Source organism: Bombus huntii, chromosome 6 (genome assembly GCF_024542735.1).
Source record: "Bombus huntii isolate Logan2020A chromosome 6, iyBomHunt1.1, whole genome shotgun sequence".
Classification (NCBI taxonomy): domain Eukaryota; kingdom Metazoa; phylum Arthropoda; class Insecta; order Hymenoptera; family Apidae; genus Bombus; species Bombus huntii.
Genome location: NC_066243.1, coordinates 7,077,478 through 7,092,489, shown reverse-complemented (window position 1 = coordinate 7,092,489; position 15,012 = coordinate 7,077,478). Strand labels below are relative to the sequence as shown.

The window sequence follows — 15,012 nt, the reverse complement described above, 5'->3', positions numbered from 1 at the left end:
CCGCTAGAAGAGACCACATCTTCTAACACCTCGTTGCCTGGGCCGTCGTGAAAGTCTGAGGGGGGGGGCAGACCCTCCCTGGCGTGACGGCACCCTCGATGGATGATGGCTTCTCACTCTTTCTCTCTAGGTGCGCTCCTTTACGAGCATGACTTGCTCGCAGTAGGAGCGCACAGCGATGTACTCCTGTGAGCATGGCCTCTACAATCGCCTCAGGGGCCAAACTCTCGCCGATAGCGAGCCGTAGGATCTCGCGGTTCCTCCCAGTGTGCTGCGCCGTGTCTTCTACTTCCTCGCAATTGTGACACGTGCTGATCGCCCCTCCGTCGAATCCTAAATATGAACTCCCCGAACGCTCCGTGCCCAGTGAACACCTGCGTCATCCTGTATGTCAGCGGGAGCCCGGCACGGTCTCTCCAGGCCACCCAGTTCGGTAGGACCGCTCCAACGGCTCGATGAGGCCGCGCCGTATTCTCGGCGGCGAGCCGAATGCGCTACCGTTCCCAGATTTCGAGCTTTGCCTCCTCCCGGACGTCACGGACCGACTGGTCGGCAGAGGGCGTATCCCTGCCCGAGCACTGGCTCCGCAGTTGATGGTACACCTGCCGAAGCGCTAGGGCCCGTAGTTCGCACGGAGAAGACGCCGCTAGCACGGACGCCAACGCGTGGGATATGGTCCGATATTCCCCGACTATTCGGATGGAGGTAATCCTCTGTAACCTCCTTAGTAGCAGTAAGCTGCGACGATTTCTCAGCAGATTTTCCGCCCACACCGGGGTCCCGTACAGGACCCTGGATCGAACCATTCCCTCGTAAAGTTGGCGAACTTCGACTCCAGCCTCGCCAATGTTTGGCAATAGATCGCATAAGACGTTGGCTGTGGCCGTCACTTCAGGGACCAGAGCTCAAAGTGTGGCCCGAACGATTTTCTGCAACTTCTGTTGCAGGAGCATCTTGTCCTCCATTGAATGACGATATGATGAGCAACTTCCAGCGAAAGGTTGCCTGTATCTGCGCCTTCTATATGTTCGGCATATGTCGTTCAGATGTCCGACGGATTGGAAGACATTGAATGAATCTCCGAAGAATGTGTCTCCAAGGCCTCCCATTGAACGTTCGGGATGCTGGATGACTTTCCCTCTGATGTCTTATCTTTGGGTCTAAATTAATATTTCCTCTGAAAAGAATTCTTCCGAGGAAAGAGCATCTTGTCTTATATCTTAACTATTAAGGTTTGATTATTTTTATTGTATCTTTGATCATCGATTACAACCTATCTGTTGGGCTGCGTATTGATCCTGATTTGTGCATCTTCCACGTGCAAGGTTATCCAGAGGCAATAAGAGCAAAATTATTTTTGTCCTTTTTTCCTTGCAGATACTTCTGCCCATACCTCACTCTTTCTTTCGTTGTACTAGTCATCCATAACCGTGTCGTTATGGGCTGGCACGGCATATCCAGGATGCAAAAGCCGCGTTGGTTTTGATTTCCTTTCTTCGCAGGAGTGCTGTTGCTTTTTCTTTTGTTGCTGGATTTGACGCTTGATCCAACGTTTTCTTTTATTGAACTTTCGATCATTTCTAGCATTTTCGTATTTTCTTTCCTGGTTGTATGGGTACTGGATTTAATCTTTTTGCATCTTTTCCGGCTTCGTAAGTAATTTTAGATTCTGTCACTGTTTCGCGTCGGTTACCTCTCTGTTTCCATACTCATGCTGCATGAAATAACTTGTTCTGCGTTTGCTGTCCCGTTTTTCTTTGTGGTTCCCCTGTGTTACATTTTGAGGTTCTATATTTGTTTATTGATGATAAAGAAACTGTTATATTTTTCTCGATTATTTCTGAAGTATAGGATGTGTCTTTTATTTAGTTTCCGCTCTCGCCTACTTCAAAATAGTTGTTCGTTATGTTATTTCCAATTGTACTGTAACGTCTCAAATGACCTTCGGAAATCATTTCTTGCAACCTTATCAAGTACCCGTTGCGACGCCTCTTGTACCTTTTCCACAATGCAGAAACATTGCCCCTTCGCTTTCGATTTCATTTTGGAAAATGAAAAGAAGTTTCCAAGGGCTAAATTTGGCGAGCATGGAGGATATGGGATGACCGTGGTGTTGTCGGTTGAAAATTTTCCTGTTTCGTAAGATCGTAGTTGCGGCAAACAAAAACTGTGTCCTGTAAGACGACAATATCCCTGTGCACACGGCTTACGAAAACATATAAAAACATATAATTTCGTAGAAGTTGATTTAATATCTAGATTAAATGATATGAAAAATTACCATACCAGTTTCTGGTCGATAATTGAAAACTCCATCTGTTTGTTGAGATTCCTTTTCGTGCTGCCGATTACATCTTGCGACATAGTTTTCCAAAATGAATTAAGAATGAATCAACGATCGCATCTGCGATTGCTCGATCATCAATTACTTCGTCGGAGTTACTTTCATTCTCGCTTTCCACTAAATTTCGATTTTCCATTTCCTGACTCGTCGAGGTAATAGTTAATCGTAAGACGACCACTAGAGAACTGGGCTACCATTCCAGAAGAGAATTCGAAAAATCTGATGATCTCTGCACAGTGCAAAACGTTACTGTGAGCATCAGCCTTGAGAGATGTCGTGAAACGTAATAGAGTGTCTGTATGAACTTTGGCTAGTAGGAACGAAACAAGAGTTTGTACAGTGCATAGACGTCGGTCCTGATGGGTTATGGGATAGCATTGCATTTTTGACGACTTCGAGATCAAGTGTGGATTGCTCGAAAAATTTTGTTTCTTGTGTTCGGGTTGTTTAAAACCAGAATTCTTCGGTAACAGTAGTGCGTCTAGCAAATAGAGAAGAATATAGATATTGTTACGTTCAACTCATTGTCTTAATTTTGCAAATTACATAGAAGATTATAGTGAGACACGGCGTCGCTAATAACGGAGGATAATATATCACAGTGTGACACAACCGTGTCATAATCTGATGTCTCGTTATAGTTCATGGAAGAGCATAGTGATGATGATAGTATTAACGCTGATATGATTCTTGATGACCTACCTAACATGAAATTAATGAACTATCAACATCAGTTTGCTTCTTGGAATTGTATACCATAAAATATTTTGCTGGATATATGGCTAAGAAAATGACGTTAAAAAATCGCCATGTCGTAAATTCATAGATAAATGTGCCAGTTTTTGTCGCAATGAGCAATTTCGTGCATACAACGTCAAAGAGAATTGTCAAATTTTGGACGCCTATGTGTAGCAACCAATGAACCAATTTTCGCAAATTTTTAGATTAACATATTGCGAACCAATCGTTTTATTGCAACACCTAAGCGATCGGGGGAAATTTCTTAATATAAAATTCACGTATTTATTCCTATTAGGTATGTAATATCGTGATATAATGTGTTTACAAAGAGTGGACAATAGAGATGTTAATCAGACAGAAAAAGACGATTGTTGTTCAACCTGAACTATTCACGCCAAACGCACAGAAAACAGCGCAATCCACACTCTCTCGGCAACGCCACTCGCAACCTCTGTCTCCGCTCAGCTCGCACTCTGCTTCTCGACTCGCACTCTCCGCTTTTCGACTCGCACGCTGCTCTTCGACTCGCACGCTGCTTTTCGACTAACTCTCTGGTCCTTGCCGCATTCTGTTGTCTTTTTCCTAGGCCCACCGCACACGTATTCTGCAGACGCTCGTGGCCAGGGTCACGTAGGTCTTTTCCACGAAACTATGCACTTGAAAAGACCGATGACACATTGATGGGCCCGACGGCGCCTCGGCTCTCGCGACATTGTTCATAGTTCGCCCGATATTTCTTAGGCCTTTCGTCCACGATACTACATTCGGCCATCCTGCAATAACATCTGCCCTCAGATGTTGCCTTCTATCTCGCTGTCATCAGATGCGTCACTTTCGGCGTTTAGGACCCAAGGTTTCATAAAATCGAGATGTGTGCGGGTCCTTCCTTCGGTACTGCTTCGCACGCTTTCTTCTTTTCTTGTAATTTTGCAGGTTCCCTTCTAGCTTACCTATGTTTCGTTCGGTTAGGCTACAGTCAAGGCAGTTGGATACCACGTGTTCGACCTTTTCGCGTAACCCCCTGAACCAGAAGTCCTTCTTGACCATAGCTTCTGTTTTGGTAACCTCGAAATGCCCACGCTCGTGCGCTTGCCTGACTACCTCAGCCCGCATCGCCTTCAATACTACTATTAGCACATCGTCCTTACGCTCCTTATACAAAATATTGTTTCTTACTGCCTGCCCATCGGCCTGACTGCACGTTGCGGCGTCCAAAATCCTACGGACTTCAATGTCCTTGTTCTGTGCCCTTCTCAACCGTGCAATCAGCCCGTCTTCACTCTCCGTTACATAAATAGTGCTCGGCAGGGGGTTCCTACTCGGAGCATTTACATGCTGCATACTTTTCCCCGGCCGATGACACACCTGATACTTAAACTCGCCTAGTAACAAGGCCCATCTAGCCACACGCACACACAAATCTTTCTTTCTAACTACACCTATCGGACTCGCATACTCCGAGTCTGACGATTTGATGACACCCTCGTTTGTCCACACTTCCATCAGATCATCTTCTTCCTTTCTTTCCGACGGCGCCAGTCTTCGCGGTCTTCGCGCTGCCGGCTTGTCGCTTTCCAAAACTACTTTTGCGGTTATTCCGACGTCTCGCTTCTTCTCCGGCCTATACCCCCTAACGATATCTCGAATCGCTTCACGATAATGCGGTTCCTGTACGTGTGTTAGGTCTGTTTCGTCAGTCTGTTCTACTACGTTAATTCTAAACACATCCGACACGTCTTTGTTAGTCTGTTCGTCAAGCCGCAAGAAAGTCACTTCGCTCCGTTTAACCCGTAACTCTACCTGATCCAGAAAATCAGTGCCTAACAACAGGCCGTGCTTCGTCAATATTTTGTTTGAAACAACGTGCAAAGTGATTGGCAGTTTACACCCATCAACCGTCATTACCTTAGTGAATTCACCCCAGGTCTCATTGCCAGCGGAACCAAAACCGTCGAACTTAAACTTGCATTTACCTAGCGGTGGTGACCCTAACCTCGCATACTCGTCTGATCGGATGAACGTGAGATCACTACCCGTATCCACTAATGCCACAAACCTACAGTCATCTATCGCCACTTCTTTCACATACTTCCCTTTTTCGGATCTTGACACTACGCAAGTCTCTTTCGGTCGTGCCGTACACCTCGCTGCAATATGTCCAAATCCGCTGCACTCGAAACACCTAACACCTTCTCCCCTCTCCGGACACTTAACACTTGGATAATCCTCACTACCGCAAATGAAGCATCTTCTTTTCTTCATTGCATCTACAGATTGACTGGGCTTCCCGTTCTTCTGAGTTTTAGCCGGCTTCACAATCGACTTTGCTCTGCGACTCTTCTGCTCTTCGTACATCACTAACCTCTTCCTCAACTCTTTGATTGACGTAGCGCCGTACAATATAGCCTTATCGTTCTCGTCGTCTATTATTCCATCCACTATGTATTCCACCTTTGCTTCCTCCTCCATGTCCACATGGCTGGCTATTTCGAGCATGCGGCACATGTAGGCCAAACATGCTTCATCACTCTCCTTTTTTGTTTCTTCAAGTTTCTGATGTACTTGCCTACTGTTGACTTTCCTCGAAAATTCTTTCACTAGCCCCCTCTTCAACTCATGCCAAGTCCTGGCATGACACTCGAAGCTCGCGAATATTTTCGCTGATCCCTTCAGCAGCTTCCTGGCGTAGACTGCCTTCTGCCCATCCGACCACATGCACGTATCAGCGACTTCCTCGAACGACTCGAACCATCGTTCGACATTTTCACCTCTGTTGCCACTAAACGACTCTAATGCATCTTCGACGTCTCTAAAATTCAGTGTCGAACCAACGCATGCCCTTCGACAACATTCGTCACGGTCCTGATACACCCTTCGCGTATCTCTCTTGTATCCTCTTGCGTTTTTCTTGTCATCTTCATCCTCACTTTCGTCGTCGCTTTCTTCTTCCGACGATATGTCGTTACCATCCATGGCCGCTTGTAGCCGTGCGCGTAATTCTACTTTTCTTCCCGTCGTTTTTAAACCCAAACTAGCGAGGCGCTCCTTCAACTCCTTCGTATTCATTTTCTCAACATCTTCATCTTCGTTACAATCGCGCTCAGCTCTCTGTACATTTTCTAAATCTCGTTGACCGGTTAGCTCTTCACCGCCCGTCGATCCCTTACGATACGATTGTCCAGCCCTACACGCCCGATTCAGCCTTGCAATCAGCACTGACCTCGCACCCGATATAGGGAGGTTCATTCGCGCGAGCTTACTCCTCAGCTCCTCCAGCGTCGAACCCTCTTCACCCGACAATCGCTCGTCCCCGACGTTTGCCATTTTTCACACTACACAAACTTAAACCGTCAACGATATCGTCTTTTACCGCACCGCGTACCGGTAAATTCACAACTAGCTCGAATAGCTCTGTTAAACCGTTTCGTTTTCTGTCTTGTCCAATCCCGGCTGAGCCCCCAAAAATATGTAATATCGTGATATAATGTGTTTACAAAGAGTGGACAATAGAGATGTTAATCAGACAGAAAAAGACGATTGTTGTTCAACCTGAACTATTCACGCCAAACGCACAGAAAACAGCGCAATCCACACTCTCTCGGCAACGCCACTCGCAACCTCTGTCTCCGCTCAGCTCGCACTCTGCTTCTCGACTCGCACTCTCCGCTTTTCGACTCGCACGCTGCTTTTCGACTCGCACGCTGCTTTTCGACTCGCACGCTGCTTTTCGACTAACTCTCTGGTCGTTGCCGCATTCTGTTGTCTTTTTCCTAGGCCCACCGCACACGTGTTCTGCAGACGCTCGTGGCCAGGGTCACGTAGGTCTTTTCCACGAAACTATGCACTTGAAAAGACCGATGACACATTGATGGGCCCGACGGCGCCTCGGCTCTCGCGACATTGTTCATAGTTCGCCCGATATTTCTTAGGCCTTTCGTCCACGATACTACAGGTATAAGATATTGAAAACTACTCGTAGAGGTCATCTCCGAGATTTAAATTTTATAGTGTATTTTCTGAGCATATGATCGGTCATATCTAGACCGAATTTGATGCTATTATGTAATCTAATTGTCTCCAGTATATAGGTATTTATCCAGTATATTTTTTCAATTTCTACGGATGTATGCATAGAACTAAGAATCAGTACTTTCTTAGTTAATATAGTTTTGTAAATTGTCAGAATACAATTATTTGAACGATATAATAGTAAACCTACAGCGACCGGTCAAATGACCGATTTTTAAATTCCATTTAGAATTTCTTACGTACAACGTTGTTGTACCGCCTTTCTACTATAACAAATTTCACGACGTTTCTTGTAGTATACCTACAATGAATCTTTTAATAATAATGTAAATAGATATAGTGTAGTACATGTAATGCGTAATTTTGTAACTACTGTCAGTTGATTTGTCTCGGAAACTACGTGTTATTTTTTAATTAATACGAGTTTCATGACAAACGATAAACCAAACGCATGAGACGAAGAAGAGAGATATCCTTAAAAAGAAGAAAATTTGTATTATTTGCTTATTTCATATGTATATTATTGTTTTAAAAATAAATATATCAAAGTACATCTGATTTTACAAAACTGAAAATAACAAACTCATACAATTAAGAAAAAAGGAGTATCGGTACAAATAGTTCTTAATTTGGTAAATGCCCTACTTAGATTGAGTAATCTCATTGAGATAATGTAATATAATTCATTCAGTAATGTAGTTGAGATAAGCAACCAATGAATAATTTATATCCTTCAGTTTAGAAACTAAAACCACTACACTTGTTCATTTTACGTTTGTAAGATGATAGTAACTATCGCCTATCTATTATAATTAATGAAACATTTGTAACTAAGAAATAAACATTTTTAAAAATGTCAAACACTTATTTGATGGTTTGAAAATGTATAAAAATAGTTTTCAGATATCTTACATCATTTTGTATGATGTATCATTTTACACATCTATCAAGCAAAATCTGAATATAAAATTGATCACAAAACTATAATTTTTCTTCTCGATAATTAATTTGTGTAAATTACTCCGTTTATGTTAACAAGTATTCTGTAGATTTGAGTGAGATAATGAGATATTACGTTTAATTATTCACTAATAATCATTTATTAATCTTTTCTATTTAATACATTTATCTGTATTAATAAATTTTATTTAAATCTTAAAAACGGACAAAGTTATGATATTCTATTGTCACCTTGATGTAATGAGAGACGCTTATGAGTTACTTGAAAAGTTTACAAGGTAATCGGTGGGTTATGCTCAAAATACTAACTGCTAACCAATTCGTTCTAACGTACGTCATAAGTAACAAGAAGTGTAAGTTTTTATTGGATTTATTTTCTTTAATATAAGGTACATTCGACATGTACATATTATCAGCGGCGAGGTACAGAATCTCCTCTTGGTAGCTGTACCTGTACCTGGTATCTGATCTATGGTATCTGTACTTCGTCGGTGATATTATAGCGAGTATTGAGTTTCGGTTGATAACGTAGACCAGTCTGACCTATTAAAAGCCGTAGCAAGTGCTGCTGCGTCGATAAGTACTACTTACGTAAGTATGTACATTGTACATATCTGCGAAAATTGAGATCGAATATAAAAAATATACACGCTTTGTCGCATTTCGAAGGTATTTAAGATGATTATTGAAACGTTGAAATTACTTGAAAAGTCAGTTAGTACCTGCATACAACTATTTCTCGTTAGAGATCGTTAAATAGATTTGGAACTGAAAGTTTTAGAACAGCTACAGAAATTATTTTTTCACGATTTGGAAGCGGTAAAAGATACAATACACAAGCTGCGTTATACTTTCATCGCGCTATGTAGGGTAGAAGTATTTGAAGTTATACTGAAATTATTTCGAATAAAGAAGGGCAGGAAATGGAACACGGGTGTGTGTAGTTGTAGACAATATATATACAACGTTCGATCGCATACTTTTATTTCGAAACATCGAATTTCCTGACGTCTAAATATCCGCAACGCTGATACCAATGATAAGATGATTGTGAAGTATTATTATCAACGTTTCGTTAAGCATTATTAGGAAGGGCCAAGCTGCTTCAGCGTTTCCAAGTCTTGTATTTTTGGCGGTGCGTCGTTCCATTGATTCGCCGATTCATAACCGACGTTCAGCAAAATTAATTGCAAATCTAAATGGGCGCATACATTGACAACATCCATTGATCTAAAAATGTTTTCGACATTTGAAAGTAGGAAAGGGAAATAGGAAGATGTGGAGAACGCGAGCCTCCGTTTTATTTCTTTTTTCTTTGGTTCGCTGTTTCTTATCATTCACACGGACATTCAAATAATTCGAATTTTCTGCTTTTTTTCTTTCTTTTTTTCTTTTTTCTCGAATCAAATACTCTCTTTGATTTTGTATAGGTTCAAACATACGCGCGCACACACGCACAAACATTCTTCCTCTTTTCTTGTCCTTTGGCACAAAGTTATCCGGCACTCAGCTTCGCGGTGACCAACAGCAGATGCCTTCTTCACCGCGGCCACAGTAGCACTGGTACAAACAGACATATCGACAAGAAGTGTGATAACTTCTTCCAACATCCAAACAATCGTCTGCCGCCGCTATTAGCGCCTGAACTTTGCGCTGCTTCCGCTAGACCTAAATAAACATAATCAACGTTATTCCATTCTCCTCGTTTTCTAAGATCATTGTGAGAGGAAAAGGATTAGCTTACCACCGATTATAGATACATGATCTTTGCCGCGCGACGATCTATCGAAACCGATTTTTATTTCTAAAAACAGATGATATATATGTGAGTGAAGTATAAGAATATACGTGTACGATATATGTATTCTATGTATATATATGTAGATTCAAAGTGACGTGTATAGGGTAATTTAAGTAGAGATGGACTATCATGAAAGACGGACTATGTATTTTCTAAACAAGCGTATCGAATACGTCGATATTGTTATGCTAATTGCAATCGAATGTATCTGTGAAACGGAGATTAGAATTGCTTGGAAAAATGTCGAATCCATTACGATTGCTAATACAGCAGCGATTATTTACATTTCTTCAGTTTATCGCGTTATTCTATTTCATTTTAGTAATATCTCATTATTTATTTATTACTAGGTCATAAGTTTAGTAGATTAGTATTTTCCAGTTCTTAAAAAAGGAGTATATTTGTACGTCCATTCCTACACTCCGACATCGAAGAAAACGAGTGTACACGTACAACGTTGATCAAAATTTCATGTTGATCGATTACTATTTTAAGAAGATACACTATTTTAAGAAAATTTCGATGCACTTGGAAATGTCTAAGAAAGGGAGCGGCTTTGAGGAAGAAAATGGCAGCGGAAATGTGTAAGGAAGAAAGCGACTTTGAAGAAGAAAATGACAGCGGAAATGTTTGCGAAAGAAAAGAAACATTTTCGATCAAACCTTCGGTACGAGAAGTCAGAAATGCCCCTGTTGATTTCATTACAAATATACGCTATATACCTTATACATTACAGACACACGTTAAAACTTGCAGTGCAAGTTTTTTTTCAGCAAAATAAAATTGAGATCGTAAATTGTGTACGTAAGTGTGAAAAAAAAACATTAGGGACCCTGAGATAATTATATTTATAGTAATTATATTTAGCATTCTACTCTACTGATAACATATTGCTTCTTCAAATACTACATTTGAATCTAAAGAAACCACAGGCCGGTGTCCCAACTCACTGCAATTTCACGTTCGAAATGTTGCAGCGGCTTTTAGAATGCAGAGATTTAGAAGATACTTGTAGATTTAGAACGCGGAGATTTGTAATGGAAATTTAAAGAGGCCTTTGGCGTTAACGAAAGAGGAATGGACTACGATCCCAGATGCATACATATAGTTCATGGACTGAACCCATTAAATGGAACCACGCTAAACTCACAGAAAAATCAGTTATTTTTAGGCGACTTTTATAAATAATGGTTAGCTTTTAAAGCACATGCTATGAAAAAGGACTGGAGCTGAGTTTATAAAAGTTTTATTAAATCAACCAATCTAAATTTTGCTTCCACTCCCTTGAAAATAATCCCTTCCTGCAACAATATAGCGATCAGATTGACTTTACCATAGCCCCAATGATTTCTGAAAGCAAAATTTAGATTGGCTCACTTAATCAAACTTTTATGAACTCAGTCTGGATTTTTCTTTTTTTACAACACCTCGTACAATTCAAATTGATAACTTGAGATACAGCTTCGTTGGTATTTCATTATTTAAACAATAGAAAAATACTTATAATACTAATTATTAGATGGCTGGTCTCAGAACAAAAACTAAACGGGAAAAGGCACATAAAAACAGGTAAAAGATAACGTAATAATGTAATTTTGTAAAATAATATAACTTGCGCATTAATCTGACAAATATTTCAGTCGATATAAGAATTAATGAGCTAGAAAGTTAAGCCACTTCTACGTTCAGTCGCAACGGAAAAACTGACAAAGTGTCGCGTACAGGTGACAGTTCTTCCTTTTTATCGCATGAGTCTGTAAGAGAGATGGAAGCGAACTCGTCTTCCGACGAGGAGTCGCAAGATTTCAGCTCTGAAACGCTTGGTAAGGTGTATAAGAAAATCGAAAATGAGAAAGAAAGGCGTATGAACATTGATATAGAGACAATGACGAAATACAAGAAACATGTCATTTCATATCTAGCAAAATTAGCTTCCATGTTACAGTTACGTTCTTCCTGCGACGCAAGTTAAACGAGCTTTTTCAACTCCGAATCTAAGTGAACGTCTCGACAGGTAACTTATCTTCACAAAATTAACATAAATTTATGTTTCTGAAATTTAACTTGTATTTTAGGCAATAGTTATATATGTACAAATATCAAATAAAGAATGGAACTGTAATAACTTTTGTTTTATTCTATGCTTTAACATTTGCATAAGTTTTTTGCTTATTAAAATGATATAAGTTTTATAATTCATTTTGTGTCATTGATAAATAAAATGCATCAAAATTAGACTTCATTGTTTGATATTTCGCAGGAGACTTTAGAAGAATGTTTGAGATTAATATACTTGTAATTTTTATAAATAAACTTAAATGAAGAGATTCTTTCATTTAATTAATTGTAACACGCAAAGGCTATTCCTTGCTACAGACTCAATGTAACGAAATTTATTTCTGTTAATTATATTTATATTGTAAAACATACATGTGTTAAAATAAGTCTTCTATTACATACCTGAAATTTATCTTAATGTACACGAAGCTTATTTTAATATTTCTAAATAATCATCTATGTTACATAATCTTAACTTGCAATAAAAAAGTTCAAATGTTCTAACCCATAGCATTTTTATAAGACCACCATTTTCTACACTTCTTCCTATATTAGCTTCCTGTAATTTTTTACATGTTTTGTGATGGAACTACCTTTCTGGTAACTAACTAAGGAATAATTTTAATAAGGTACGAATCGTGGGTCTGGCTTTGGTGCCATACGTTTAGGTGTTGATTCTCAGTAATGTAAATACAAGTTGAGGATGATTGAAATCAGAAAAATGGTTACCGGTAGGAAAAAATCTCCTATTATTGATAATGATTATTGTCCCAATATATTTTTGTGTCATACACTTTGGGAGTTGTAGAACCTCTTCATTCCTTATTATTTCAGTGTTATTTTCAGCGTTACAGAATAAAATTACAATGGTTGTAATGATTGAAATTGTAACTAAAAATATAAAATTGTAAATAAAGTACAAGACAGTAAACGAAGTATACAGTCCAGGTAATGATGTATTAAAGCGAAAGAACATCAAAGTAAGAAAATTATAGAAGAAATGTAATATTCGCAACTTGAGTTAACATATATAATCGATATACTGTGAATAATATTAGTTTCCATTCTTCCCTTTAACTCGTGAAGGTCTATACGTGAAACGGAATATTTTCTCTGTCCACGATGATAAGAAAAATATTTCTTACGTAATTTAAATGTACGAAGAGACGAATCAGACCGGAAAAGTATCTTTTTATAAACGTCATTTTTTAACGTTTCTTTCAAACTCCTTTGTAATGTTTTTTTACGTATACATGATTTGTTTATACGTTATACCGCAATATCAAATACGCAAGAGTATAGTATGTCCACCATCGTGTTATACAATTTTTGTCTGAAACGTATCGTTCGTGTTTTTCGAAATGTTTGTACGGTTCGAGATAAACCAAACACACTGTATATGTATGTATATATAATAAAATACCGCTTTCAGTTTCCATCTTGCAAGCCCAATTAAAACGATTTGATGTTTTGGTAAAATTGATATTTGTCGTTTATGCAACGCTTTAAAAATCAGAATTGCGCACGTGAAAACCGTAGACCGAAATTCCGTTCTATTATTTGATGAGGTTTGCAATCAAAAAGTGTTTAGATTTCCATTCAATAACCTCCCTACCTTGTCCGTAGTATTGGCAGTTAAACGAAACATTCCGACATCGATATCGATGAATTTTTTTGCACATCATCTAGTAAACTAATTCTTTTAACTTATTTAAAAAAAACTCGTTTTTAAAAAATTATTACAATTGTACGCATGTCCACTTATAGCAATTACTTGAGAAATTGCTTCGTTAAAAAGGCAGATATTATACAGAACAGGAAACACAGTGAGTGATTTACGTGACGTAACGACGTAACGTAAGTCAACAGTAAGATACAGAAGAAAATGTTTCTTATTACTTCCACTCGACTTATATTTTTTCCAAAGAGTAAAAAAACTTACCGTACAACCTTAAGGTTCCATCGGCCTTGCCAAGACTATTCGTCGATACGCATTTGTAACTGCCCACATCTTGTTCGGTAAATCCTTTGATCAACAACCACATCAGAACTTTGTATCCGGATCGTTCTTCTCGTACATTGTACTTGAGCCTGTGTAATTCGATGACAATAAGTTTTACCAGCCTTTAGGAAACGAAGCAAGAACACACGAGATTAAAAGAACACATAATCTCACCCTTCGAGCAGCATTTCGTCGTCTGAGCCTCGCCGGTTCTTTACCCAGTAATTAATTGTATTTGGAAATGCCTCGACATAGCACTCGAGCTGCACATCCGTGCTCAAAGGTGCTCCCAGAAGCTGATTAGGAGCTTTGACGACAGGTGCAACTGTGAAAGCGGTTTCAAATTAATTAGCCGATATTCATCGCATTATACGGCTCGCTAAGATTTTAATTAACGTCCTTTTACGGGCGACATAGGTAACTATAATTCGTCCTTTTCCTTTCTGATAGTTGTGCGCACGATTTTTCCTTAGAGTTATCCAATTTAATGCGACAACTACTGTTCCACTGTTTGCTAACGTTTCGTTTCTCGAATGGCTGCGTGTAGAGTATTTGCGTTTATAGACGTCGTTCGTTGAAAATAAATTTATATTCAGTGATCATGTACGTGTAAGAACCGCCATTTACGACGTTTCAATGAGTATTATCCTGCCATATATACATAATATTATGTAAAAACATTCTTCTAAATTTGCTTTTAGATTTACGCAACATTTATTTATGTAGCGATCATGTACACGTATAAATGCTACATTTGTGACATTTCAGTAAGTATTATTAAGTATGCATGACGTTATATAAAAAGATTCTTTTAACTTTAGTTTTAGATTCACGCAGAGAGGTAATTTATTATTCAATCGCGTACTTGGAAATACGCTGGCTCATGAAAGTATTCAAATGTTTACTGTACAGAACTTTTATCTCGATATTGTACGTATTATGCAAAACATTTGGAAATTTCATTAGTGCTGCAACGAGACACGATAGTCATAATTGTATTGGTCGAATTTGAAACCAATTTGAAAATGTATATAGAAGTTAGAAGATATTCATTGTAAACACATATTTAGTACAAAA

At 39.2% G+C, this 15,012-nt stretch overlaps 2 protein-coding genes across 4 annotated transcripts in view; both read right to left on the bottom strand.

Annotated features, from left to right (window-relative positions):
- Nucleotides 1-1,414: 1,414 nt before the first annotated feature.
- LOC126866789 (uncharacterized) overlaps nucleotides 1,415-15,012 on the bottom strand; it is a 162,580-nt gene continuing 148,982 nt past the window's right edge. Inside the window, exons 2-7 of the mRNA XM_050620744.1 lie at nucleotides 4,036-6,922; nucleotides 2,456-2,825; nucleotides 2,282-2,354; nucleotides 1,978-2,193; nucleotides 1,694-1,768; nucleotides 1,415-1,603 (exon numbers count right to left, since the gene is read on the bottom strand). Of these exons, the coding sequence (XP_050476701.1) occupies nucleotides 1,415-1,603; nucleotides 1,694-1,768; nucleotides 1,978-2,193; nucleotides 2,282-2,354; nucleotides 2,456-2,825; nucleotides 4,036-6,409 (3,297 nt within the window). The 5' untranslated portion in view covers nucleotides 6,410-6,922. The remainder of the gene's footprint in view (nucleotides 1,604-1,693; nucleotides 1,769-1,977; nucleotides 2,194-2,281; nucleotides 2,355-2,455; nucleotides 2,826-4,035; nucleotides 6,923-15,012) is intronic.
- The window catches only part of LOC126866577 (lachesin-like), a 94,475-nt gene continuing 88,504 nt past the window's right edge, over nucleotides 9,042-15,012 (bottom strand). For 2 of the 3 annotated variants that reach the window (XM_050620357.1, XM_050620354.1), the window contains 4 exons: nucleotides 14,110-14,260; nucleotides 13,876-14,024; nucleotides 9,819-9,878; nucleotides 9,042-9,742 (listed from right to left, as the gene is read on the bottom strand). In XM_050620357.1, the coding sequence (XP_050476314.1) occupies nucleotides 9,615-9,742; nucleotides 9,819-9,878; nucleotides 13,876-14,024; nucleotides 14,110-14,260 (488 nt within the window). In that variant the 3' untranslated portion in view covers nucleotides 9,042-9,614. The remainder of the gene's footprint in view (nucleotides 9,743-9,818; nucleotides 9,879-13,875; nucleotides 14,025-14,109; nucleotides 14,261-15,012) is intronic. The other variant, XM_050620356.1, reaches the window with a different exon arrangement.